The 27814-nt window shown below is 43.6% G+C and overlaps 1 protein-coding gene across 1 annotated transcript; it reads left to right on the top strand.

The window, feature by feature from the left end:
• Positions 1 to 2914: 2914 nt before the first annotated feature.
• Positions 2915 to 26382, top strand: Ccnt1 (cyclin T1). The gene is made up of 9 exons (XM_059247621.1): positions 2915 to 3241; positions 5282 to 5363; positions 10945 to 11073; positions 15824 to 15884; positions 17745 to 17807; positions 20378 to 20423; positions 22224 to 22387; positions 22546 to 22616; positions 24452 to 26382. The coding sequence occupies exons 1-9, from the start codon at positions 3081 to 3083 to the stop codon at positions 25856 to 25858; spliced, it is 2184 nt and encodes a 727-aa protein (XP_059103604.1). The 5' UTR covers positions 2915 to 3080; the 3' UTR covers positions 25859 to 26382.
• Positions 26383 to 27814: the final 1432 nt, after the last annotated feature.

The raw sequence follows: 27814 nt of genomic DNA on the forward strand, positions 1-27814 counted from the left end.
TGTGTAACAGCCCTGGCTGTCCTGGAACTCACTCTGTAGACCAGGCTAGCCTTTAACTCAGAAATCAGCCTCCCTCTGACTCCTAATGCTGGGATTAAAGGTGTGCACCACCACCGCCACCACCACTCGGAATTTGCTATGTAGACCAGGCTAGCTTTGAACTCAGAGATCTTCCTGCCTCCGCCTCCTGAGTGTTGGGATTAAAGGGGTGCACCACTACACCCTGCCCTACATCTCTAATATTTTATAGACATAATGAGCTTGATAGGTATGTGTTGCACGAATCCTAATTGGTCTTAATAATAGAAACCTGGAGCCAGATATTGGGATAAATGCTGAAAGAGCAGAGGAAACAAGCCACAGCCACTTCTCACCTCACCAACGCCTCAGCCAAAAGGGAAGTTCTTGTCTCCATGAATCCTCAAACTGAATGCCCCTGAGTCCTCAGCCAAAAGGACCGAGTTTCTGTCTCCTCCTGCCTTACATGCCTTTCTCTGCCCAGCCATATCATTTCCTGTCTCAACCTTCCTAGTGCTGGGATTAATGGTGTGTGTGCTTCCCAAATACTGGGAGCAAAGGCATGAGATCACAAGTACTGGGATTAAGGGTGTGTGCCACCACTGCCTAGTTTTGTTTCTCTTTTAAACTGGATTAATCTCGTGTAGTCCAGGGTGGCTTTGAACTCACAGAGATCCAGACAGATCTCTGCCTCCCGAGTGCTAGCTAGGATTAAAGGTGTGTGCTACCATTGCCTGGCCTCTATGTTTAATGTAGTGGCTGGCTCTGTCCTCTGATCATTAGACAAATCTTATTTGTTAAAGTGCAAACAAAATATCACCACAGGCATGGAAGAACAGGTGCAAAGCTGAGCACAGAAGTTCACAAGTTCAATGCCTGCCTGAGCTATAAAGTAAGTTCAACACCAACTTAGCCAATTTAAAATAACAAGTTACCGGGCGGTGGCGCATGCCTTTAATCCCAGCACTCGGGAGGCAGAGGCAGACGGATCTTTGTGAGTTCGAGGCCAGCCTGGTCTACAGAGCGAGATCCAGGAAAGGTGCAAAGCTACACAGAGAAACCCTGTCTCGGGGGGGGGGGGGGGTGGGGGGGGGGGGGGTCACAACAGGGCTGGATACAGCTAGGTGGTATTGTACTTGCCCAGCATAAGCAGAAGGATCTAAATTCAATCTCCATTGGAGTTGGAGGGAGAAGCGTAGGGATCACAGACTGAGAGGGGTTAATTATCTTGCTTAGGCTGAAAAGCTATTAGAGCTGGAGCTGGGCTCCAATTTAATAGAGGCCTGACCTTAGAAATTTTCCACATGGTGGTGGTGGAACTTTCCACACTGTAGAGGCGGTTTTAGTTCATCTGTTAGCATATCCTAGGATACTTTGTTACTTCTAAACTATTTACTGTTTCTGCACGTGCCTCAGGGCATTTGGGGCAGTCAGAGGACAACTTATCAGAGTCAGTCCTCTCCTTTCATCTACCATGGGGGTGCCAGGGATGGAATTCAGGTTGTCAGCAGCCTCTTCTACCTGCTGAGCAATCTGGAGGGGCCGCTCATTCACATACATACACATAAATACATACATACACACAAGTCCCAGAGGACTTCTCGGGCAAATAGCAGAGCCCCAAATCTTGGAGATAGGCTGCCAATGCCCGCGCCAGTGGTGGGTACGGTGGACTCTGGTAAACAAAGAGTTTGGCCAGTCATAGATCTGTGATTTGAGATACTGTGAACATCAGAACTGAGTTGAACACAGCGGCAGAAGCCTGGGAACAGGGACACCCAGTAGTGGACAGGAGGGTGAGGCAGACAGCAGCCCCACACGGCGGACCTAGGAGTGAGTCCAGCGCACAAATGATCTCTTGTTCTCCTTTGCTTGATAATCTTTCCCTGAGGTTTGGGTTTCCTAGAACTATTGATCTGGCCCGCACTGGCGCCTGGCCCACCCTTGGGACCTAACTGAACGTTTGGAATCTGCACTGGCAAGCATATCGCTTTCCGTGACCAAAGGAAAGCCAGAGAAAAGGCCTCCCCACCTGAGTGAAACTCCATTTAATAAAGTCAGCGTTCTAGAGCCTGACGCGGTGTCGCACACCGTTAATCCCGGCACTCGGGCGAACACCGCTGGGTTTGTGAGTTCCAGGCCTGCCAAGGCTACACAGTAGGCTCGGCTTAAAAAAAAAAAAAAGAAAAAAAGAAAAAATAGGGGGGAAAAAGAGAGAGAAGAGAAAGAGAGAGCGCCCCATCCCCAAGTATAAGACCCCAAACACATCGTGCTCCTGGGACAACGGAAGCATGAAATTAGCAACATGAATTCTATTCCTTCGGAAACCGAGGAAGGGCGGCTACACACGGAGCTGCTTTTCCAGCGGGCTGCGGTTCTTGGCACTGCGGCCAGGCACTTCGGGAGCCTTTTAGCGGCTTGAACGTCTCGGCATACGTCGGGGCCATTCGCTGTCCTGTCTTTTCTGGGTTTCCTGAGCGGCTCACGTTTTCCCGGCCATGGGGCCATAAAGCCCAGTCTGGGCGGGTTTCTCTGTGCAGCCCTGGCTGTCCTGGATCTCGCTCTGTAGCCCAGGCTGGCCTCGAACTCACAGAGATCCACCTGCCTCCGCCTCCCCAGTGCTGGGATTAAAGGCGTGCGCCACCACGCCCGGTTCTACAACGTTCTCGGAAAAGACTCAGACAGCGAAGCCGGGCCGCCCGCAAGGCGACCTCAGCCCAGTTATCGCGGGGAAAGGCGAGACTTCATTTCTCTTTAAGAACCACTTCTACGAGCGCTCCCCGGGTCACACGACTCGCGCCTGCGCCCTGGGCCCTGACTGCGCTCCTCGTCGGCGGACTGGCTGTTGATTCCGCCTACGGGGCGTCGCAGGGTCCATTCCGGAAGTAGTCGCTGGACGCTCCTGCTTCCTGGGGCGGAAGTGTGTCACAAGCTGGTGGTCCGCGGCTCCGGGAGGAAGTTCGTCACGTCGCAGTTGTCTCGGCACAGCGGATGTGTGTCGCCGCTTAGGTGACGCTGGGAAGTGCTTGCAGCCCCCGCCGCTGCCTCTTGGTTGGAGCACTATGGAGGGAGAGAGGAAGAACAACAACAAACGGTGGTATTTCACTCGGGAGCAGCTGGAAAACAGCCCCTCGCGCCGTTTCGGCGTGGACTCCGATAAAGAACTCTCTTACCGCCAGCAGGCGGCCAACCTACTCCAGGACATGGGACAACGTCTTAACGTGTATCCTTGCGGCCTAGGCCTTTCGGCCTCGGAGCCCGACCGGCCACGCTTCGGCGTCGGGCCGGGCACGCCGGCGGGGACACGAGTGGGTAAGGTGGTGGCGGGAGCTGGACGCCTGGTGGGGAGAGCCCACAATGGCGCTGGCCGAGCCACTGTTCGCGCGAGGGAAGTGAGGCGGAGTCAATTTCCCGCTCGCTCACCGGTGCCACCAGCCCGGCTGGGGATCCGGACCTCTCCCGTCTTTGTGTGGTCGCCGCTCCTCTCCCGGCCCCTCTTCTCTGCGTTCTGACCTGCTTGCTAGTGGTTTTTTTTTTTTTGGAGAGGCTCGGTTTAAAGAGGGTTCGCTGAGGACGCTGCCAGTGTGTGAAAAGGGTTTCGGGAAATTCTGTCCCCGACGGGCTTAGGGAGGTGGGCTAGAATTGGCGCCCCAGCTTTGCTTCCAAACCCGTTTCTCCCACTTATTAGCTGTTTACAACCTATCAAATTCTTTTTTTTTTTCTGTTGTCCATCTCAACGCTTGAGATTCAGATGTGTTCTAGTAGCTGTTTCATAGAATTTAAGAGGAAGGGAAGATGTCACCTTAGGTGTGTAGGGAGATGTAAGTATGGATATAATGTTTTAAGTAGTTTGCAGAGCTTTAAGTCCTTGTTTCTCAGGGCACTAGAGGTTATTTATTCCTTTTCAAATTACAGAGGTAAGATAATTTAGTGATTCTCCCCCCCACTTTTTTTTTTCCTTCAGAAAATGTAGTTATTTGTGGCAAAACTAATAGTTTTAAAACTCCATTTTCCATATAACTTTGTTTTAGGTGCAGCTTCAGCTTATGTAGCATTTACTTAGTGATGCTGAGAGCTGGGTGTGGTGTTTTATGCCTTTGATCCCAGCATTGGGGAGGTAGAGGCAGGACAAAGCTACAAAGTGAGATCCTGTCTCAAAAAAAAAAAAAAAGTTCTGACTATAATGTAAGGCCTTCCAAATAGGTGTTCCCTTTATTGGCCAGTTGTTCGCTATTGAAATCCAGTTTGTTTCCCAAGCATTCAGGCAGTGCACAATTAAATGTTCCTGTATATGTTTAAGGCACCTTTTTAAAGTGTGCTTAAGCTTATTGCCAGCATATTGTCATCTCTATATAGGCTGTTGCTGAGGTCTGTAGGAATGAGGTATTCTTTTTTTCTGGCTGGAGGTATAACCATACGAATGAAAGACTCTGGATTAGAGGGAGGGAGGAAGGAGTTTATTTTCAGTGGATTACCATCAAATCATTTCAAATGTTTTGTAGTTCAGGAGTCATGTGATATTTCCAGAAAGAAGTAGAACTAAACCGGGCATGGTGGCACACGCCTTTAATCCCAGAGCTCAGGAGGTGGAGGCAGGCTGATTTCTGAGTTTGATGCCAGCCTGGTCTACAGAGTGAGTTTTAGGACAGACAGGCTACACAGAGAAACCCTGTCTCAGAACACCCCCATACCCACCCATCCACCCACCCCCCAAAGAAAAGGAAGAAAGAAAAAAAAGTAGAACTGAAAAACTGATCTCTGGAGTTTAAGTTATCCTTGGGCAAGCAAGATGGCCCAGCAGGTCAAGGCACTTGCTGCCAAACCCGATGCCCTGAGTTCTCTCTCTATGACCCATAGGGTGGACAGATAACTGACTCCTGCAAGTTGCACTCTGACCCCCAGATCATGCTATGGCATGCTGCATCACCCCTTCAAAAGGAAATGTAATTAAAAAAGAGTTATCTTTAGCTAATGAGTCATCTTTGCAGAAGGCAAGTGACATGACAGGAAAGTTTAAGACCCTGTGTGGTTTTGTTTATGTTGCCTATTGATTTATACCTTGTTGCTCGTTTTGTTTATTCAGTCATTAAGTTCATATAAGAACTTGCTAGGTAGAAGACATACTGTCAATTGGCAGTTAATAATTTAGTTAGTGAAGGAAAACACGTCTGCTCTTTGGTTTGAAGAGGTAGCTTGTGTAGGATTATCCGCTGTGCTTTGTTCCCTTGGGAAGGATGATTGAACCTTAACTTGAGAACCTCAGCTCACAACTGACGATCAACACTGCTATAGTGTACATGCACCGCTTCTACATGATTCAGTCTTTTACACAGTTCCATCGATATGTAAGTAGAATTTTGTGTGATGTAATCCTTTGGGGTTTGATTCTAGCTGCCTATTTTATGATTGGTTGTTGTTATTGAACTAGGGTTTTATTTTAGAATTTAGGGCTGGTCATTTTAAGATTAAAAAAATCATGATTTAAGCCGGGTGATGGTGGCACACGCCTTTAATCCCAGCACTGGGAAGCAGAGGCAGGTGGATCTCTGTGAGTTCAAGGACAGCCTGGTCTACAAAGCGAGTTCCAGGAAAGGCGCAAAACTACACAGAGAAACCCTGTCTTGAAAAACAAACAAACAAAAAAAAACAAAAACAAAAAAAAAATGATTTAAGTATAATTTTCCAAGTGGTAAATTTATGGCCATAAGAAGACAAATGTAAGTTAGATTTTGCAAAATCTTTGATAAAATTCAGTGGTTAGCTGGAGGGAAAGATGTTAATGCCTGGGGTGATGACTTTTAGGAATGGGGAAGAATAGGAATAAAAGGATATTTTTTTCTTGGACAAAGTTATAAATATAGTGCTATTTTCAGTTTTGTTAACTGAAATGGTCTATTTAACACTTTGTTTAATTAAAATCCCAAGTTAAAGCTGGGGCGGTGGTGGCGCATGCCTTTAATCCCAACACTCAGAAGGCAGAGGCAGGTGGATCTCTGAGTCCAAGGCCAGCCTGGTCTATAGAGTTGAGTTCTAGGACAGCCAGGGCTACACAGAGAAACCCTTTCTAAAACAAACAAGCAAACAAACAAAGAACCCAAGGTAATAAAGGTTAACGAACAGATCGTGTGGATTAGTGGGTCAAATATTCCATTATTTTTTTAAAGTCTTTGAGGAAACGTGTTTTAGGATTTATTTTAGGATAGTGCATCTAAAAACATAGTTTTAGGGCTGGAGAGATGGCTCAGTGGTTAAGAGCACTGTCTGCTCCTCCAGAGGTCCTGAGTTCAGTTCCCAGCATCCACATGGTGGCTCATAACCATCCATAATTCAATCCAGTGCCCTCTTCTGGCCTGTAAGCATTCATGTAGACAGAATACTGTATACATAATAAATAAATAAATAAATATTTAAAAAAAAGGGGGGGCGGTGGTGGCACACACCTTTAATCCCAGCACTTGGGAGGCAGAGGCAGACAGATCTCTGTGAGTTTGAGGCCAGCCTGGTCTACAGAGTGAGTTCCAGGAAAGGCGCAAAGCTGCAAAGAAACCCTGTCTCAAAAAACAAAAACAAACAAAAAACCAAAAAAAAAAAAAAAAAAAAAAAAAATCCAAAAACATAGTTTTATTTCTGAGTTTGTGTGAGTACCCACAGAGGCTAGATGAAGGCATTGAATTCCCTGGAGCTGGAGTTCCAGGCTGCTCTGAGCAACCCTAGGTGGGTGCTGGGAGTCAAAATACTTACTGAGCTGTCTCCAGCCCAGATAAGACATTTTGAGTTGTTTTGTTTTGATGCTGTAAGAAGAAACTTTGTGAAGCTAAATGTAATTCCTGTAATGTAAGAAATTGGCAAAATCAGACTTAGGATCTTTAGTTAAGGATTGATAATTTTGGGTGATTAGTCAGTCTCCTGCCCTTAGTGCCCATACCTTTTTTGTTGTTGGTTTTCGAGACAGGGTTTCTTTCTGTAGTTTTGGAGCCTATCCTGGAACTCGCTCTATAGACCAGGCTGGCCTCAAACTCACAGAGATCTGCCTGCCTCTGCCTCCCGAGTGCTGGATTAAAGGGGTGCCCCACCACCACCCCGCTGTGCCCATACTTCTAATCAGCCTTTATAAAGCTGTTTGATAGCACTGAAACAGAAGTAGTGGATCAGTGAAATTTAAATTGCAAAGCTGTCTTGGTTATTTTGAAGATTTCCTACCTTCAGCTTTCCCTCCCCCCCCCCCCTTTTTTTTTTTGAGATTAGGGTGTAACTAACTGTGTAGTCATGGCGCCTTGAATTTCCAAGCACTGGCATTATGGGCAGCAGGTGCCAAGTCTTCTCATTTATTGCAATAAAAATTTGAAATTTAGGGTGGAAGGCTGGGCGGTGGTGGCGCACGCCTTTAATCCCAGCACTGGGAGGCAGAGGCAGGCGGATCTCTGTGAGTTCGAGGCCAGCCTGGGCTACCAAGTGAGTTCCAGGAAAGGCGCAAAGCTACACAGAGAAACCCTGCCTCGAAAAACCAAAAAAAAAAAAAAAAAAAAAAAATTTAGGGTGGAATCTTAAATCAGGTTGTTCATTCTGCGTTTATGGGTTAGCATGTATGTCCTTTTTATTTAAATGACAACGCTTTCTTCTTTTTTTTTTTTTTTTTTGGTTTTTCGAGACAGGGTTTCTCTGTGTAGCTTTGCGCCTTTCCTGGAACTCACTTGGTAGTCCAGGCTGGCCTCGAACTCACAGAGATCCGCCTGGCTCTGCCTCCTGAGTGCTGGGATTAAAGGCGTGCGCCACCACTGCCCGGCTAAATGACAACGCTTTCTTATTGCCTGTGTGTTAACCTTGGTTAAGACAGACATTTATCTGTTTATTTCCAACGTACCCAAAGTAAGCTGGTAGAATTAACGGATTATCTGATAATTATTTAATTACAGAGACATTCTTTTGGATATCATATCCTTTGTTTTTATTTGTCTCTTGTTTTGAGACAGGGCTTCACTATGTAGCCCTGGCTGGCCTGGAACTCAACAGAGATTCACCTGCCTTTGTCTCCCGAGTGCTGGGATTAAAGGCAAATACGACCACAGCTGGTGTTCTAACTTTTAAAGTAGTTGATCTTCTTTAGAGTATTGATTTTAGTTATATTTTGTAATTAGCATATCCCAAATATTACCCTCTTAATACATTAATTTTATAAGTTGGATTTAACTATGATCAATTAAAATTAGATTTGAGAGGGCTTAAAACATTATGGCATTGATGTTAAGCCTGTCAAGCCAGCCCTTGTGGATTTTTTTTTCAATTTTATTGTGTGTGCATGATGTGATTGTGTATGAGTGTAGCTCACATTGGCTGTGGTGCACATATGAGGTCAGAAGACAAGTTTTGGTTCTCTTTTTCCATCATGGGTTTGGGGAATCAAATTAAGGTTGTCAAGTGTGGACAGTTGCACATTAGGCTGCTGAGCCATCTTGCTAGCTGCTTTGTGAATTTCCATTTATTTATTACAAATATAATAAATTCACATGGTAAAAATTCTAACAATACCGAAACATATAAAGTGAAAACTCTGTGCCCTGTAGAGTTAATCATTGATCAATATTTGATATACTGTATCCTATGCCTCTTCGGGATTTAAACTAGTATTTATGATTTCTGTTAAAAGATCATGCCTCAGCTGGGCGGTGGTGGCGCACGCCTTTAATCCTAGCACTCGGGAGGCAGAGCCAGGTGGACCTCTGAGTTCGAGGCCAGCCTGGTCTACAGAGCGAGATCCGGGACAGGCACCAAAACTACACAGAGAAACCTTGTCTCAACCCCCCCCCCCAAAAAAAAAAACAGCAACAAAAAATCCTTGGGGCTATGCATATGACCCAGTTCAGTGTGTATTTAGCATGTTAGGTTTTGAGTTGGGTCCATAGCACCAAAAGGAAAAAAAGGCCCATATTTTAATAGCAGCATATTTGGATATATGTTAGTTACCCTTATTTGTTGACTTGTAAGAAATGAAGTTTAGTGATTAAAAGTATGTATGCTGGGGTCAGAGGTGTCTAGATTTGGAGTCCTGATGATCTGCGTATGGCTTTGTGCAATTTATATTCTAAACTAGTATAAAAATGCCTCTTAAGAGTTGGGTACATGTGCCTGCAAGCCTAGGTATGAGGCTCAGGGTTCTCAATTTGAGGTTAACACTGGACAATGTAGTTAGATCTTGTCTTTAATTAAAAAAAAAAAAGATTCTGGCCTAATAAGGTGGCTTATAAGGGAAAGGTGCTTGCTGTCAAGCCTGACAACCCGAGTTCAATCCCTGGAATTTACAAGGGAGGAGAGTGTCTGTTGGGATCAAACCTAGGGCTTTACACAAACCAGATGTCACTCCGATAGTTGGGCTATACTCCTAGTGCCCTTATTTTTTTTAATCCGTTTATCTATTGATGAACATCTAGACTAGTTCCATTTTAGCTTTTTAAGAAGTGTGGAAGGATAAGGAAGGTTGTGCAAGTATCTGTGGCATGCCGGACTTTAGTGTAGAAAATTGTAACTTAGGAGGCAGTAGGGTTCCAAGTAAGTATTACAATGTTTCAGTTGCTGTGTGATCTTGTATGGTTAGTCTCTTGAGATCTTTAGCTACTTGTGTATTGGCTTGCATAATTTTTCCTCCCCTACATATTTTCTATCTTGTGAGTTTAATACTTTGTAGTGTTTTTTTTTTTTTTTTTTGGCTTTTCAAGACAGCGTTTTTTCTGTATAACCTTGGCTGTTCTGGAATTTGCTCAGACCAGACTGGCCTTGAACTTAAGAGATGTGCCTGCCTCTGCCTCCCAAGTGCTGGGATTAAAGGCATGGGCCACAACCACCTGGGGTTTTTTTGTATGTTTGTTTGTTTGTTTGTTTTTAGACAGTCTTGTGTAGCCCAGGCTGGCTTTGAACTCAGATATACCTGCTTCTGCCTCCTGAGTGCTGGGATCGCAGGAGTGGGCTACCACACTCAACAAAAACATTTTTATTTAGTGTGTGTTGCCTGTGTGTAGGGGGCAGAGACTAGAAGTTGACATCAAGTCTTCGATCACTCTCTATTTTTTGAAATAAGGTCTCTTACTGAACCTGGAGCATGTCATTTCTGCTAATCCTGAGCCCCTAGGATCCACCTAGCTGTACCCCTCAGCCCTGGTATTGTAGGTATGCTGTATGTTCCCTTCCAGTGCTCACAAACTGAGGCAACCATTACCAGTGTTTGGTTTCAGAACACTTGTATCAATGCTTTGTCACTGCAGTCACTCCCAATCTACCCCTCAGCCTCTGGCACTAACTTACTTTATCTGGATTTCCTTATTCTAAGGATTTTAATTTACCATTAAAAAAAAAAAAAGAAGAAGAAGAACCTTGGCATAGTGGCTCAGACCTATAATCCCAACATCCAAGAGGCTGAATGAGGCAAAAGGTTCACCAGTTAGAGGCTATCTTGGGCTATATAAATAGTTCTAAACCATCCTGGACTACATAATGAGATTCCTACCAAAAAAACTAAGGCAAAGCCGGGCGGTGGTGGCGCACACCTTTAATCCCAGCACTCAGGAGGCAGAGCCAGGTGGATCTCTGTGAGTTTGAGGTCAGCCTGGTCTATAGAGTGAGATCCAGGACAGGCACCAAAACTACACAGAAACCCTGTCTCAGAAAAAACAACCCCCCCCCAAAAAAAAAAACCTCAAAAAATTAAGGCAAGCAAACAGCAAACTTAAAATGATGTGATTTTTTTTAGTGGAAAACAGCTTATGTCTACAGTCTCCTCACAGATCCTTAGTATTTGATGAGGGACTGCTGTCTGTGATTTGAAAGTCCAGGGCAAGTGTAGATAAGAGACTTGATTGTTTATGATTTAGCTCTTCTCGGATTATCACTTAGAAATCAATAACATGTGTGACTTTTTTTTTTCTTCTATGAATGAAGTCCATGGCTCCAGCAGCCTTGTTTCTAGCAGCGAAGGTGGAAGAACAGCCAAAAAAACTGGAACATGTCATCAAGGTAGCGCATACTTGCCTCCATCCCCAGGAGTCACTTCCTGACACAAGGAGTGAGGTAGGTCCTTAATTACACTTGTAAAAAGTTATAACTTCATTTTGTAGCTTTGAATCTGGAACTTTTCAGTGTTTAATCTCTAAAATAAAGTTTGTCATAAAATTGAAAGCTTTGTAACAGAAAAGAAGAATCATGTCATCTGTATAGGTTTCTTTTCATCCCACCCTCCAGATTGAAATATTTTTCTTATTTTCTGTTTAAGAATGTTCAGTACTTGGTGTGGTGGCACACGCCTTTAATGCCAGCACTCCTAAAACAGAGGTGGCTGGATCTGAGTTCAAGGCCAGCTTGGTCTACAAAGCTAGTTCCAGGACAGTCAGGACTACACAGAGAAACCCTGTCTTGAAAAACAAACAAACAAATAAAAAAACAAAAAAAAAACAAAAAAAAATGTCTATGTGGTAGGTCATCATATACTTATAAATATATATAAAATATATATATATATGTAATTATTCTGTCAAGAATCATGACACAATTTCAGCTTTTGTTTTTCAAGATAGGGTTTCTCTGAGTAGCCTTGGCTATACTGGAACTTACTCTGTACCCTAGGCTGGCCTCCAACTCTGAGGCCATAGATGTTTCATAGATGCACTGTTGGATCTTTATCATATGCATATATGTGTGTGTGTATGTGCGCGCACGCATTTCTTTTGTTTTTCCTTGACTTTCATGTGTGTGCTTATGTTAGTGATGTTAGGCATTGAATCTGGACCTCAGAAAATGCTAGGCAAACATTCTATTTCTTTTTGGTTTTTTGAGACAAGGTTTTTCTATGTAGCTTTGCGCCTTTCCTGGATCTCGCTCTATAGACCAGGCTGGCCTGGAAATCACAAAGATCCGCCTGCCTCTGCCTCCCAAGTGCTGGGATTAAAGGCCACCACCACCCAGCACAAACATTCTATTTTAAAGCCACACCCCGAACCTGGATGTGCTTGTACGCGCCTTCAGTCTATCACTTGCAAGGCAGAGGCAGGTAGATCTGTGAGGTCTACATAGTGAGAACCTGTCTCTTAAAAAAGAAAGAAAAAGCCACACTCCCTATTCCTAGGTTCCTCCCAACCCCCCCCCCCCCCCCCAAGATGGTTTCTCCATAGCTCTGGTTATCCTAGAACTCACTATGTAGACCAGGCTGGCTTCACACTCTGTTCTGAGTGCTGGGAATAAGGTGTGCACTACCACTGTCTGATGTCCTTGGCTTTCTTAAAGAAGGGTGACTCTCCTGGTTTTATCCATTTATTGTATTTAATTAAATACATCTGTGTGTGTCTGTGCATGTGTGGGTATCCATAGAGGTCAGAGGTATTGGATCGTCCTGAAGCTGGAGGTATATATAGGTGGTAGTAAGCTGACCAATGTGAGCTCTGGGAATTGAATCCTGACCTCTGCAAGAGCACTATATGCTCTAAACTACTGAGCCATCTCTCCAGCTCTTCTGCTTTCAGAAGTCAATGATTGGAGATGTTCAGAATTCTAACATTTATAATTGAGATACAATTAGGGATTTCTGTTACTAGGTTATTTAAGTCTTTTACGGGTTTATTAATTATGCTTTATGAAAAAGATCTATGGAATTGTATATATATTTTTCCTGTTTTTGAAATTTTCTGTATCATTCCAATTTTAATATAGTGTTATATTGAAGTGAGCTTTGGTAGCCACTTTTTTCCACTATGATGCAACCTCTGAGAAAGCAACCTAAGGGAAGGAGGGGTTCCTTTTGGTTCACCTTTCAAAAGTTTCAGCCTGTGGTTACTTAGCTGTATTACTTTGGGCTCAGGTTGTGAGGCAGAGCATCCTGGCCAGGAAGAAGCACGTGGCAGAGCACAGAGCTCATCTGGCAGGTAGTGCCAGAGCAACAGTAGAGGCAGACACGATGCTGTCTTTCAGGGCTGTGCTTCTGCACCCACCTCCTTGTGTCTCCCAGCTCCTGTAATGCCATCAGATTAGGACTGTATCACCAGATTAGTCCAGTGTTGAGGTCAGAGCCCTCAGGATCCAATTACTTCCTAAGAGCTGACAGACCTTACAATTCATTTATATTAGTGTGTGGTGTGCCTATATGCCTGTATGCATGTGTGCCAGCCAGCCACAGACTGGAGGCCAGAATACAACTCTGTGGCCTAGGTTTCTTCTTTCCACCTTTACTTGGATTCCTGAGAGTGGACTTGGGTTGCCAGCCTTGCTTGACGACATCTTTTGCTGAACCATTTCTCCAGCCTAGCACCTAGACCCTTTAACACATCAGACTATGGGAGGCATTTCATATGCACATCGTAACACTTTTTTTCCCTCTCCAAAGCATATTCACATAATTCCTTGCCTGAGTATTCAACCCATCTGAGGTGGTAATAGGAAGATGTTTTTTTCCAGCATACGGAAAAGACGGCTAGCTAGCATAGTTTATATCCTTACTTGCTTTGCTAATACAAAGTTTAGGGTGAAGTTGGCCGGGCCGTGGTGGCATATGCCTTTAATTCTAGCACTGGGGAGGCAGAGCCAGTCGGATCTCTGTGAGTTCGAGGCCAGAATCAGTTAGATACTTTTTTTTTTTAAAGGAAAAACATTTAATTGGGCTGGCTTACAGTTTCAGAGGCTTAGTTCATTATCATCATTGTGGGAAGCAAGGTAGCATGCAGGCAGACATGGCATTGTAGATGGAGCTGAGAGTCCTACATCTTGACCCTAGCAGGCAACAGGAAGTGGTCTGTCCTACTGGGCGTGGCTTGAGAGTAGTATATGAGACCTCAAAGCCTGCCTCCACAGTGACACACTTCCTCTAACAAGACCACACCTGCTCCAACAAGACTATATCTCCACTCCCTTTGGAGGCCATTTTTTCAAACCACCATATTCCACTCCCTGGCCCCCAAAGGCTTGTAGCCATATCATAATGCAAAAATGCATTCAGTCCAACTTCAAAAGTCCCCATAGTCTGTAATGGTCTCAATCTTAATTAAGTCTAAAGTTCAAAGTCCCCTTTGAGATTCATATGGAATCTTTTAACTGTAATCCCCTGTAAAATTAAAATTAAAAAGTACATCACATACTTCCAACAAATAATGGCACAGGATATACATTACCATTCCAAAACAAAGGGAAGGGAGCATAGTGAGGAAATACTTGATCAAAGCAAGACTGAAAACCAGCTGGGCAAACTCCAAACTCTGCATCTCCATGTCTGATGTTAACACACTCTTCAGATCTCCAACTCCTTTCAGCTTTGTTGACTGCAACACACTTCTCTTTCTTGGGCTGGTTCCACTCCCTGTTAGTAGCTTTCCTCAGCAGGTACCCATGACATCTCTAACATCTTGGGTTCTCCAAGGCAATTCTGGGTTCAACTTCATAGCTTCACAACAGTGGCCTCTTGGGGTCTCCATTCAGGAGCACCCCTGACACAATCTTGGCCTCAGCGGCTGCCCTTAATCACAGAAGAAGGTTCCATAACCCCTTTCTTCTATCCTTGACTCTAAAGCCAGAACCACATGGCCAAAGCTGCCAAGTTCTTCTGCTTACTCGTGCTGGAACATGGACCCCTGTTTAATTACATCTTCACCAGCTTTCTGTTTTTCACTGTCTAATCTTGGCTCTCCTGAAACTGGATCTGTAGGCCAGGCTGGCCTCAAACTCAGAGATCTGCCAGCCTCTGCCTCTGGAGTGCTGTGGTTAAAGGCGTGTGTCACCACACCCAGCTCTAAGCTTTTCTTTAATTCCTTTTCACAAGTTGGAAACATAGCTGGGTGAGATCTTGTCCTGAGGTCACCACTCCCTTTATTCCATTTCTTAACCTGTTTATCTCCTTGAACAACAGGACTTACCTCCTCCATTCCACTTCCTGGTGCTTCTTTTCTCATCAAATATTTTTCCTTGCTCACCTTGCTCCTTTTCATCATAAATCTTCATTAGAGTTAATGCTAGTAACCACACAACAAAGTCTATACTAGGCTGTTTTAAGATTTCCCCTGCTAATGAAATTAATCCAAAACTCTTCACTTTAGCCTCAGGCAAACTTTTCAGACAAGGGCAAAAAGGACCCACATTCTTCACCAAAATATCACAAGACCGGTCTCTAGGCCACATACTAAAATTCTTCTCCTCTGAAACCTCTTGAGCCAACAGTTCAAATCATTATCAGCATCATTGTCTTCCATGCTCCTACTAGTATGGCTCATTAAGTATGCTTGAAGTATTTCACTGCTTTCCTAACCCAAAGTAACAAAGTCTAAATAGCTCCAAAGAAAAACATGGTCAGGCCTATCACAGCAATACCCCAGTCCTTGGTACCAACTTCTATCTTAGTTAGGATTTCTATTGCTGTGAAGAGACACCATGACCACAGCAACTCTTATAAAAGAAAAACATTTAATTGGGGTAGCTTACATTTTCAGAGGTTCAGTCATTAACATCATGGTGCAACATGGTGGCATGTAGGCAGACATGGTGCTGGAGAAAAAACTGAGTGTCTTACATCTTGACTTACAGGGAACAGGAAGTGGTGTGTTGCCTACATGTATATTAAGTGCATCACATGTATGTAGTGCCTGTGAAGGCCAGAAGAGGGCATTGGATTCCCTAGAACTAGAGTTATAGATGGTTGTGAGCTGCCGTGTGGGTGGTGGGACTCCCAACCTAGGTCTTCTTAACTTTTCAGCCATCTTTGAGTGGCCTCCTCCATCCATACCTTTTATTTTGTTTTCTAAATTGTTTCCCCTTTTGTGGAATGTAATTTCTGTTTTCTCTCCCCTAGGCCTACCTACAACAAGTTCAAGACCTGGTGATTTTAGAGAGCATCATTTTGCAAACCCTAGGTAAGTTTATTTTCCTTAAAAGCATGAAAACTTAGGTGTGTTTTGGTTTTTTTTTTTTAATTATTTATTATGTATATAGTGTTCTGTCTGCATGTACGCCTGCAGGCCAGAAGAGGGCACCAGATCTAATTACAGATGGTTGTGAGCCACCATGTGGTTGCTGGGAATTGAACTCAGGACCTCTGGAAGAGCAGCCAGTGCTCTTAACCTCTGAGCCATCTCTCCAGCCCCAAAAACTTAGGTGTGGAATAATGATTTTATGTAAAATTTGTAAACCTGGGAGGAAATCTTTTGAAGGTTTTAGGAAGTGTCTTACTGGGTAATAGTGGCTGTTCAGCTTATAGTTTAGCCCTGGTCTATTTCCACAGTGTAGGTGTATGGTGACCCTTGAGACAGCCATTAGCTAGGATTTTGTTTTAATTTTTCTCATTGTAAGATTTATCTTTTTGGCAGTTTTTAACCTGATAAATAATGACAGAAAATAAAGACTCAAGAGATCCACCTGCCTCTGACTCCTGAGCATGCTGGGATTAAAGGCGTGTGCCATCAGTTCCTCTGTAGACCAGGCTGGCTTTGAACTTTGCCTGCCTCTGCCTCCTGAGTGCTGGGATTAAGAGTGTGTGCAAGCACAACTGGCTAGTGAAGTAATACCTTTATTAGATAGGAACAAGTCCAGTCTTAATTCATAGTTACCAGTTATCCTGTTATAATAATTTCATCATGTGACTTGTTCATTATATCTACATTATGTTTTCATTTTAACTTTATTTATTGTGAGACAATGTCTTACTGTGTAGACCAGGCTGGCACTTGAACTCACTATGTATGTAGATTAGATTGGCCTCAAACTTGCGGATACCCTCAGCCTCTTGAGTGTGCCACTATGCATGGCTGAAATTTTTATTTATGCGCTCAAAGAAATATACTTACGTTATTTTTATTTTCAATGCACTGAGCTTGTTTTGTAATTTTGGTAATGAACTTTTGAGATGGGATAATACAAACAGTATACATTAAAATGGAGCTGATGAAAAGGAACAAAGTGAGGTGAGAGGAAAGAGTTTGAAGGTTTTCTAACCCAGCTCTCAGGTGGCAGAGGCCGAGGCAGGATTGCCAAGAGAGTTGCAGCTAGCCTCAGCCACAGAATGGGGTTCTGTCACACTTTGGTTTTCTTTTCACTGTTGAGCTTTAAGGGGCTGAGGGTATAGCTCAGTCGGTAGAATGCTTAGCATTCATGAACCCTGGGCTTGATAGCTAGGTCCACAGAACCTCACAAACTGAGTGTGGAAGCACATGCTTGTATTTCCAGCATTTGAGAGCTGGAGGCAGGAGGATCAGAAATTCAGAGTAATTCTCAGCATCATGGTGACTCTGAGACCAGCCTGGGTACATGGTGCTGTCTCTTCACACTCTGCACTTCCCCAAATGAAAGAGAGGACGCTTTGGAAGGCACCTTTATTTGTATGACTGCTTCCTTTAACCTTGTACTTCCTAAAAAGGATTAGAACTGTTTTTAGATTTATTTTATATGTATGCGTCTTTTGCCTGCACATATGTCTGTGCCACACACGTGTGCTTGGTGCCCACAGAGGTTAGAAGAAAGAGTCAGATCTTCTGGAACTGGAGTTGCAGTGAAACCACTCTAAACCACTGAGGCGTCTCTCCAACCACTTGAAAAAAGATGGTTGTGTTGTGTTTAGAGGTTTTGTTTCTTCAGTGGTCTTAATTTTAGAGAAAAATGTAATGAATACTGTGTGTGATTTTTAGTTCTTGCACAGTACTTTTGGGAGAGAAAAATGAACAGGCAATTAATGATTCAGACAAAAGAAGTGTAAAATGTGTTGTGTTTTTTTTTTGAAGGGTTTGAATTAACAATTGATCACCCACATACACATGTGGTAAAGTGCACCCAGCTTGTTCGGGGTAAGTAACCCTAACTGTCTTGAATTGTTGAGTTACTTGGGGCTGTGCTTGGCTTTGGGCTAAGGCATGGCACAGCTGCTTTGTCCATACTACAGAGGCCTGCTTGGCTAGAATCAGGCACTTGGTTATGACCTATTGGAAAAAAGTGTTTTTAGATGCTCTCTCCCCCACAAGGTTTCTCTATATAACAGTCCTAGCTGTCCTCAAACTCAGTCTGTAGACCAGGCAACCCTCGAACTCACAGATTCACCTGCCCCCTGCCTCCCAGGTGCTGGGATCAAAGACGTGTGCCCCCACCGCCCGCCTTAGAAGCTCTTAATTTAATGAGAATGTGAGGTTAGCATTACTTGGCATTTTGACAGGGATCACCTGGGAGACAAGCCTCTGGGTATTCTTTTGTTAATTGAGATGGGAGGCCCACCCATAGTGGACAGACCCATTCCCTGTCTAGTGGAGAAGAGGGTAAGCAGCAGCTGCAGTCATGGCTTGTTTCGGACTGGAGGCCTGTGAGCAGCTGCTTGGGCTCTGTAACCTGACTTCTCCACTGTGATGCATTGTACTGTGAGCCGAAGAAACCACACAGTGCAATCCACACAATGTATCAGAGCAACAGGAAAAGAAACAAAGTTAACTTCTGTTTGGTTGAGGGTATTTGCCAGTGTAGGGGCAGATTTGGAAAAGTCACCAAGTCACATGTATCTAAAACATTTTTCAGAAATTCTTAGAAGTTGGTGGTCTTGGACCAGCAAGATGGCTCACTCAGTAGGTAAAATCACTTGCCTCACCAGCCTGAGTTTGAACCCTGGGTCCCACAGTAAGAGCTGACTTCCAAAAGAAGTTGTCCTCTGACTTACACCCATCCCCTGACACACATACCCAAGTATAGTTTATTTTTTAGAATGGATGATCTCATTAGTTCATGTCTACTTAAAGGAAACCCCAATGATATAGAATTTATTTGAACTTATTTTTATGTGTGTAAGTGTTTTGCTTGAGTGTGTCTGTGCAGGACATGTGTGACTAGTACCCTTGGAGGCCAGAAGGGGGCATCAGATCTCCTTTGACTGGATTTGTAGATGGTTGTGAGCCATCATGAAGGTGCTGAGAATCAGGGCCTGGTTCTCTGGAAGAAAGGCCAGTGCTCTTAATAACTGATTGAAAAACTAGTTCTTTTTTTTTTTTTAATTTATTTATTATGTATACAGTGCACATATCCCTGCAGGCCAGAAGAGGGCACCAGATCTCATGACAGATGGTTGTGAGCCACCATGTGGTTGCTGGGAATTGAACTCATGACCTTTGGAAGAGCAAGCAGCGCTCTTAACCTCTGAGCCATCTCTCCAGCCCCCGAAAAACTAGTTCTTAAATGATTAATTAATTTTTAATTTTTTTTCATTTTTGAGACACAGTCTCACTTTGTAGCCCTGGCTGGACTAGAACTTATTAAGTAGACCAGGCTTGCCTGGAACTCAAGAGTTCTGCCTCATAAGTGCTAGAATTAAAGGTGTGCACCACCATACCCAGCCCTGTTTATGGTTTTTGTTTGTTTGTTTTTGCTATAGAATTTGAATCTAGGGCCTTGTGTATGTTAGGCAAGTGTTCTGCCATCCAGTTACATCCCTGATCCTTAAAGATTCCTTTTACTTAAGTAGTATCAATATATCTAGGGTGCTAGTTGTGGTGACACACACCCACATTCCTAGTACTTGGGAGGCTGAGGTAGGAAGGCTATTCCAAGTTCTAAGCTCTCCTGGGCTGCATAGTGAGACCTCCTCAACAACACAAACAGCAAACAAAAAGGAACATGTTGGGCTGGGCATAGAGCTCAGTGGTAGAGCATTTGCTGATATACATGGAGCCCTGGGTTTTATTCTGAGACACAAAGGTCTGGATATCATCATGCATATAGATGTTTTGTAGAGTTTTATATGTCGAGCTGATAATTAGCGTTGTTTTCGTATTAGTAATATGAAAATTGAATTTCCAGAAAATTTCCAGTTTCCCCAAGTTCTGTACATTGAAAGTTAAGTTTGTTTTTATGTTTTGGGGTGGGAGGTGAGGATGGTTATGTGCCATTTGGCATGTGTGGAGGAGGCCAGAAGGGACCTTTTGGGAGTCGGTTCTCTTCTACCATGTGGCTCTAGGGGGTTGAACTCAGGTTGTCCAGGCTGGTGGCAAGTGCCTTACCTCATTTCACCTGCCCAAGTTTGTACGTTTTGTACATTTGAAAAGCATTGAAGTAGCTGGCGAGTGATGGCCCACACCTTTAGAGGACAGCCTGGTGCGCACAGAGAAACCTTGTCTTGAAAAAACCAAAAGGATTGGAAATCAGTAGTAGAGCGTGTGCTCAGCCTGCAAAAGGCCCTAGGTTCAATTGCAGCATTCCATTTCACTCTTCTCAAAATCCTTGATCTGCTTCCTTGGGTAGAATTTACACACCACGTACTCAGGCATTATCTCTGCCTAGTTTATCACTGTTTGTAGTACCTTACAGATAATATGTGTTTTTTTACTAAGTGTCTTTCAAGAAGAATGGAACTAATAACTTCTTTTTCTTTTGTTTTTGTTAGCAAGCAAGGACTTAGCACAGACATCTTACTTCATGGCCACCAACAGGTTTATATTTTTATTTATATCTTCTGTTTTTGGGTTTGGAATTTGGTTGGGCTGGACGTGTCACCTTTTGATGGGTATATAGGATCAGTTAGTAAACTAGAGCCAAAGACCATGCACATAAACTTTGATCTAATGATTATAGACAATGCTCTGGAGAATGTGGATTTTTCTGCAGACTCTTTGTGTCTTGCATTTACATTAAGCCTTTTAATTTCCTAGGGTTTTATAATTATTTAGCCTATCCAATTCTGTGTACTAACTTTGCTATAAAATGTTCAAGAGCATAATTCTGAAAATTCATGTAATTTAAGGGTTGTTGATTTTCTTCTCTGCCCAAGCAATGAGCACTTAGTATGTAAGGATTTGCAATATGTTTTTCTTTTAGAAAAAGTTATTAGTGTATAACTTGTTCTGCTAAGTGACTTGCTTGTTCTCATGTCTGATTTCCCATATTGTTTGTCCAGAGAAACTAATGACCTCAGTCATCAGTGTAAGAGTTTTAGTTTTAGTAAGTGGATAAAGAGCACTGTGGATGTAATTCAATTCCTAGAGTGCTTGCCTAGTGTGCACCAGTTCCTGAATTAAATTTCCAGCACTACATTCATTGAGTATGGTGACCCATGTCTGTGAGCCCCAGCACTCAGGGCCCAGAGGCAGGAGAATCAGTAGTTCATGGTCATCCTCTGGACTATAGCAGGTTCAAGGCCATTCTGTGCTGTGTGAGACCCCTTCTTATAAACACAGACAGACAGGCACACACACGAGAGGGAGGAGAAACATTTCTGAAATAAGAGTCAGGGATTATTGTGGTTCTGTCTGTACTTCTCAGCAGTTGGGAGATAGGATTGCCGTGAGTTTGAGGGCAGCCAAAGAATGAACCCCTGTCTAAAAACCAAATGACATCTTTTGGGGGGAAAAAATTAATCAGGTATATTTATACTTGAACAATTGTTTTTTATTGTATTTTTTCTTTTGATTTTTTGAGACAGGGTCTCATGGCCCAGGCTAGCCTTGAACTGTGACCTCCCATGTGTTGGGATTTTAGGCATCTGCTCCTGTGTTGGCTTTGTTTTTGTTTTTGTTTTTGTTTTTGTTTTTGTTTTTTTTTTTTTTTGTGTGTGTGTGTGTGTATGGCTTTTTTTTTTTTTTTTGTGACAGGGTCACAGTAATCTTGAAGGCTGGCCTCAAATTCACAGAGATCTGCCAGCCTCTGCCTCCCAATTGCTGGCGTGCGCCGCCATAGTTGGCTATCTAGTTCTTTTTCTTTTTTTGTTTTTGTTTTCTGTTCACTAATCAGTGCATAGACTGTGTGGTAATAGGAAATTTAGAAATGTTGTTAACCTGAGCAGTATTTTTATAGAAAATCACACTGAGGGGCTGAAGAGATGAGTCAGAGGGTCAGAGCGGCACATACAGCTCTTCCAGAGGACCTGAGTGCCATTCCCAGCATCCATTGTGGGGAGGTACACCACGACCCGTAATTCTAGTTCCAGGAGGTTTGACACCTCCAGCCTCCCTAGACACCTTCACTCATGTGCATGTCCCCCCAACAGACACATACACATGATTGAAAGGAAATCTTTTAAAGAAAGGACAGAAGAAAATTGATGAGTACTGAATCAAAGCACAGGATGTTTCTTGTCCTTCTCAAAGCACAGGATGTTTCTTGTCCTTCTCACTCTCCTGTGGTTTTTGTTTTTTGGTTTTTTTGTTTTTGTTTTTTTAATAATGGAGAGTTTTAGTTTAGGGTTGAGAACCGAGGGCTCATGACACTCTCTGTTTCCTTCCCTTTGATGTCAGCCTGCATTTGACCACATTTAGCCTGCAGTACACACCTCCTGTGGTGGCCTGTGTCTGCATCCATCTGGCTTGCAAGTGGTCCAACTGGGAGATCCCAGTCTCAACTGACGGGAAGCACTGGTGGGAGTATGTTGACGCCACTGTGACCTTGGAACTTTTAGATGGTAAGTTTTAGTGTAAGGGACCTGGAACCGCTCTGCTTGCCTTGTCACATGTCTGGCCAAATGTGACTAGATTCCAATGAAAACAGTGAGTTAGCTGAGGTGGTTCTTGTTTCGTTACCTTCTTGTCTCTGAACATTTCTCGAATGTTTCATTTGTAGAATTGACACATGAATTTCTGCAGATTCTGGAGAAAACTCCAAGCAGGCTGAAACGCATTAGAAACTGGAGGGTAAGAATTACTGCTGACAAACTCATTCTTTCCTTTAGCTTTGCCAGTGAATATACCATAATTGGATATGTGCACTAGGTTTGGAATTTCCTTTTTCTTACTTAACAGTAATTGTGACTCAGTAACATGGATACTAGCTAAGATGTCAGTCTGTAGGGGACTTTGCTTTGGGTCCTGTACAAACTGTGCAAATTGCCTTTTGTACAATTGCTTGGTCAGTGACATTGGCTGAGTGTTTTATTTATTTGGTTTGTTTGCACACATGTATTCACATGTAGGTGCACATGCCTATGAGCATACATATGGAAGCTGGAGGTTCATTCCTGTGTTTTCCCCTATTGCTCTCCATTATTTTTGAGACATGGTCTGTCTAACTGAACCTGGAGCTCACTGTTTGAGCTAGACTGGCCTGAACTCCAGGGATCAACCTGTGTCTGCCTGCCTGTCTCCCTCTACCCACCTCACTCTGGAGTCCCAGGTACATGCCACTGCTCTGGGCTTTTCCATGCCGGGGCTCTAAGCTCAGACTCTTAGGCTTATAAGGCAAGCACTTCACCCCAGAGCCGTCTCCCCAGCTCCAGTTGTATTTTCTGTATAGTGGTGACTTCTGGGAGAGGAGAAAGGTATGCTTGTAATTACAAGGGTTGATTGTAATTTTATCTTAAAATTAGCCACTTTGAAAATGTTTTTTTATTCTCCTTCTTCTAATTCTCTCTCCCTTCCTTCCTTTTAAAAAGATTTATCATTACATTTGTGCATGGTTGTGTATGCCTTTAATCCCAACATTTAGGAGACAGATCTCTGTGAGCTTGAAACCAGCCGGGGTTACATAGTAAGACTGTGGTGGTGGTGGTGGGGATGTACTGTATTTGTGTATGCGTGCTTGCCTGCATTTATGTGCATGCAGTGCCTTGGAGGCCAGAAGAGGGTGTCACATCCCCTGGAACTGAAGTTACAAGTGGTTGTGAGCTGCTGAGAACTGAATCTAGATCTTCTGCGAGAGCAGAAGAACTGCTGAGCCATCTCTTCAGCCCTAGGATTTTCTTTCTATATGGGTTGCAGTCTAAAGTTCTCTAAATGCAGATATTTTTAGTCTTATGAATAATAGTCATTCCTTTTCCCCATAGCATCAGATAGATGAACTGGGGGTACAACTCAGTGGTAGGATCCAAGTACTTAGCATGCACAAGGCCCTGCACTCAATCACCTGCACCCAAAAAGAAAGAAAAAATAACGCCTCCCCCCAACCCCTTTGGGAGACAAGGTCTTATGTCCCTGCAGTTGTCCCCGAGCCTTGCTGTTAGTAGAGGCTGGCCTTGAACTCCTGATCCTCCTGCCTCTACCTTCTAGCTGCTGGGATTGCAAACATGTGCCACTATACGTGGAAATTCCCTAAGTCTAGGGAATTAGAGATCAATGTTTGTCTCTAGAAGCTTAGGGTTAGAAGTAGACTTAAGAGCATGTGCTTCATCTTTAATTTTCATATAAAACCTCAACAAATTTTCTAGAGTTTATTTAAAGGCTAACTACATAGTTACACTGAATGCTTAAGAATGGCTTTTTTCTGGGTGTGATGATGGTGCATGACTTTAAGTCCTTAGGAGGTTCAGACAGGTGGATCTCTGAGTTAGAGACTTGCCTGGCCTATCTATTATAGGAGTTCCAGCTCAACCAGGGCTACACAGAGAGATTCTGTCTCTAAATAAAAACAAGAAACCCCACCTCCAATACATATAAAGCAAAAAAAAAAAAAAAAAGGTTCTTAGTTGATGTTTCAGTATACTTCTACTTAGTGGATTGCCTGGAATGAATAGATTTTATTTGTTTCATTTTAGGCATACCAGGCTGCCATGAAAACTAAACCAGATGACCGAGGAGCAGATGAAAACACATCGGAACAGACAATCCTCAATATGATTTCCCAGACCTCCTCAGATACAACTATCGCGGGCTTAATGAGCATGTCGACTACTTCTACTACAAGTGCAGTGCCTTCCCTTCCTGTCTCTGAAGAGTCATCGTCAGGCAGTCTGTCTAACGTGGATATGCTGCCGGGCGAGCGGTGGCTGTCTGCCCAACCTCCTTTTAAACTCGAGTCTTCTCAGGGTCATCGGACTAGTGAGAACTTAGCACTTATTGGAGTTGATCATTCCTTGCAGCATGATGGCTCGAATGCATTTGTTTCCCAGAAGCAGACTAGTAAGAGCGTGCCATCAGCTAAAGTTTCACTTAAAGAATACCGTGCAAAGCACGCTGAGGAGTTGGCTGCTCAGAAGAGGCAGCTGGAGAATATGGAGGCCAACGTGAAGTCACAGTATGCATATGCTGCCCAGAATCTCCTCTCACACCATGACAGCCATTCTTCGGTCATCCTGAAGATGCCCATTGAGGGCTCGGAAAACCCTGAACGATCTTTTCTGGAAAAGGCTGACAAATCAGCTCTGAAAATGAGACTCCCGGTGGCTAGTGGAGACAAAGCAGCCTCCTCCAAACCAGAGGAGGTAAAGATGCGCATTAAAGTCCACTCGGCAGCTGATAAGCACAATTCCGCAGAAGACAGTATCACCAAGAGCCGGGAACACAAAGAAAAGCACAAGGCTCACCCGTCCAATCACCACCACCATCACAATCACCATTCACACAAGCACGCTCACTTACAGCTGCCTGTTGGTACTGTGAGCAAACGTCCAGGTGATCCAAAACACAGCAGCCAGACCAGCACCTCAGTACACAAAACCTATAGCGTGTCTAGTACTTTGTCGTCTTCGAGCTCTGCTCGTAAAAGGGGTCCCCCGGAAGAGACGGGGGCAGCAGTGTTTGATCATCCAGCCAAGATTGCCAAGAGTACTAAATCCTCTTCCTTGAATTTCCCCTTCCCTCCTCTTCCTCCAATGACCCAGTTGCCTGGGCATAGCTCAGACACAAGTGGCCTGCCCTTCTCACAGCCTAGCTGTAAAACTCGAGTTCCTCATATGAAACTGGACAAAGGCCCTCCTGGGGCTAACGGTCACAACACAGCTCAGTCAATAGACTATCAAGACACTGTGAATATGCTCCACTCCCTGCTCAGTGCCCAAGGTGTTCAGCCCACTCAGCCCCCTGCATTTGAGTTTGTTCATTCTTACGGTGAATATATGAATCCACGAGCTGGTGGGATCTCCAGATCTGGCAATACAGACAAACCTCGACCACCACCCCTACCATCAGAACCGCCTCCACCACTTCCCCCTCTTCCTAAGTGAGAACAACATGAGGCGAAAACTTAAAAAACAAACACCTTTTGTTTTGGGGTTTTGTTTGTTTTTGTTTTGACTACTGATACTGGACTACGAAAATTACATCCCTTATGAAATATGTCACCCTTGGACTAAGGAATAAATTGATATTGAGACAGGTGGGAGGGTGGTGGAGGACCTCAGTTATTATATCTGCTGCCTCATACATCTATTTTCTTATAGTTTGTACTGGTATCAGAGAGGTAGGATTATGTTGAAGCTGTGAAGGATTAAGAACACTCTGTTCTTGGCCTCTCCTCATCCTGATGGGGTCGATTGGAGTAGTTATCTTCCCTCTTCTTGCCGGAACTGAAACATGGGGGGTAATCAAGCAATTGTGTTTAACGTATCAGAAGAGAGGAAGTATTTAAACGTCAGATCTTTAAGAGACTTTTAAAAAGTAATTTAAAGAAAGTAAGTTATCTGTTTAGTTTTTTTATATAATCGGGAAGGGGAAGGGATTTTGCTGTGTGTATGAGGTACATAGCAATGACTGGGGGTGGGGTTGGAGGGTGGGAGTGTGTGCAGGGTGGGTGGGAGGGTAGGCTTTGGCCAAGCGTGAAATAGGCTCAGGCCACTTGAAGTATTGAGACCTTTAAAGTGTGTGTGTGTGTGTGTGTGTGTGTGTGTGTGTTTAAAAATCATGTTACCTTTTTCTTCCCATTCTTAACCATTTTCACATCCCAACATTCTACTAGAGAGCATAGTTGGCCTTGAAAACATGAAGAGGCATGTATTGATATTGTAAATCATCCCCATACTGCAACACATGTTTTATGTTGTAATGGAGTAGTGGCCCTCTAGTTTGTAGTTTGGACAGATGTAGCCAGTGACCTGACTCTAGCACTATTATGAAAACTTCCCTTTTACCCCTTTTTGTGTTTTCAATGCAGATGGAGGTGGGACTGAGGAAGAAACTTAGAGAGCAAGGCCGGCTTCTGCCCTACAGAATCGGGCCTTTTCAGGTTGGGCTTTGGGAAAGCTCAGGTCTCTGAAGGGAAGAAGGGTGTGCTTCACATGTCCTGTCTGTCAGGGACCAGACCATGTGTGGTGATAGGTTTGGGAGAAGCCATTGAGTTATGATACTAAAGACAATGAAATTGTGATTTGGGATTCTAAGACTTTGCATTTTAAGTTACATTATGAATGTAATTCTTGCTTTTTATCTGTATATCTAATGGGAAACAACTGCATACTTGTGATCGCAGCCTGTATGACTTCAGAGACGGTGGGAATTTAACAGCACTGGTGTAATGAGTGAGCAAGCCTAGCCAACAGACCCTTGTGTTTAGATTGTTTCTTTTGATGCTAGACAGAGATTCTTAAGAGTCCTGTTTTAAAAAAAAAGTGGATCAGGAATCCTGTTAAGGGGCTTGATTATTCCAGATATTAGGGAATATTTTTGATGAAGGAAATCTTTGAAGAGATAATGGCTAGAAAAAAAATTCAAAGCCAAGCTATCTAACTGAAAATGCTACCTAGCCACAGATCATTGCTATTCTTTGGTTCATTGCTTGAAAAAAATATATATATATATATAGATATAGATATATGCACACACACATTCATATGTGTGTGTACATTTTTTTGCTATGGAAAAGATGGTGCTATGAAAATAATTTGTCTCTTGTTTTAATTAGTGAAGCTTTTGTCATGCCAAGTAGTCTTTAGGGGGAGGTAAGATTCTTTTCATTGAAAGTCATAGGGAAACAGAAGTTGTACAGGTGCTGCTTGCCAAGAACAGACTAGGAAAACACTGAGGCAGTTACTATTGATGTAATGGCCTAGTAGAGGAGAATATATAGGAAGACTATATCTTAGGGTGACTTTGTGGTTATTAATCTGCATGTTTGAATTGTCCGGAGTGCCTGCCTTTGCTGTGTAAAACAAGGAGCTCCTTGCTCATCTATAAGCCAGTGATAT

This window comes from Peromyscus eremicus, chromosome 20, assembly GCF_949786415.1.
Source record: "Peromyscus eremicus chromosome 20, PerEre_H2_v1, whole genome shotgun sequence".
NCBI lineage: Eukaryota > Metazoa > Chordata > Mammalia > Rodentia > Cricetidae > Peromyscus > Peromyscus eremicus.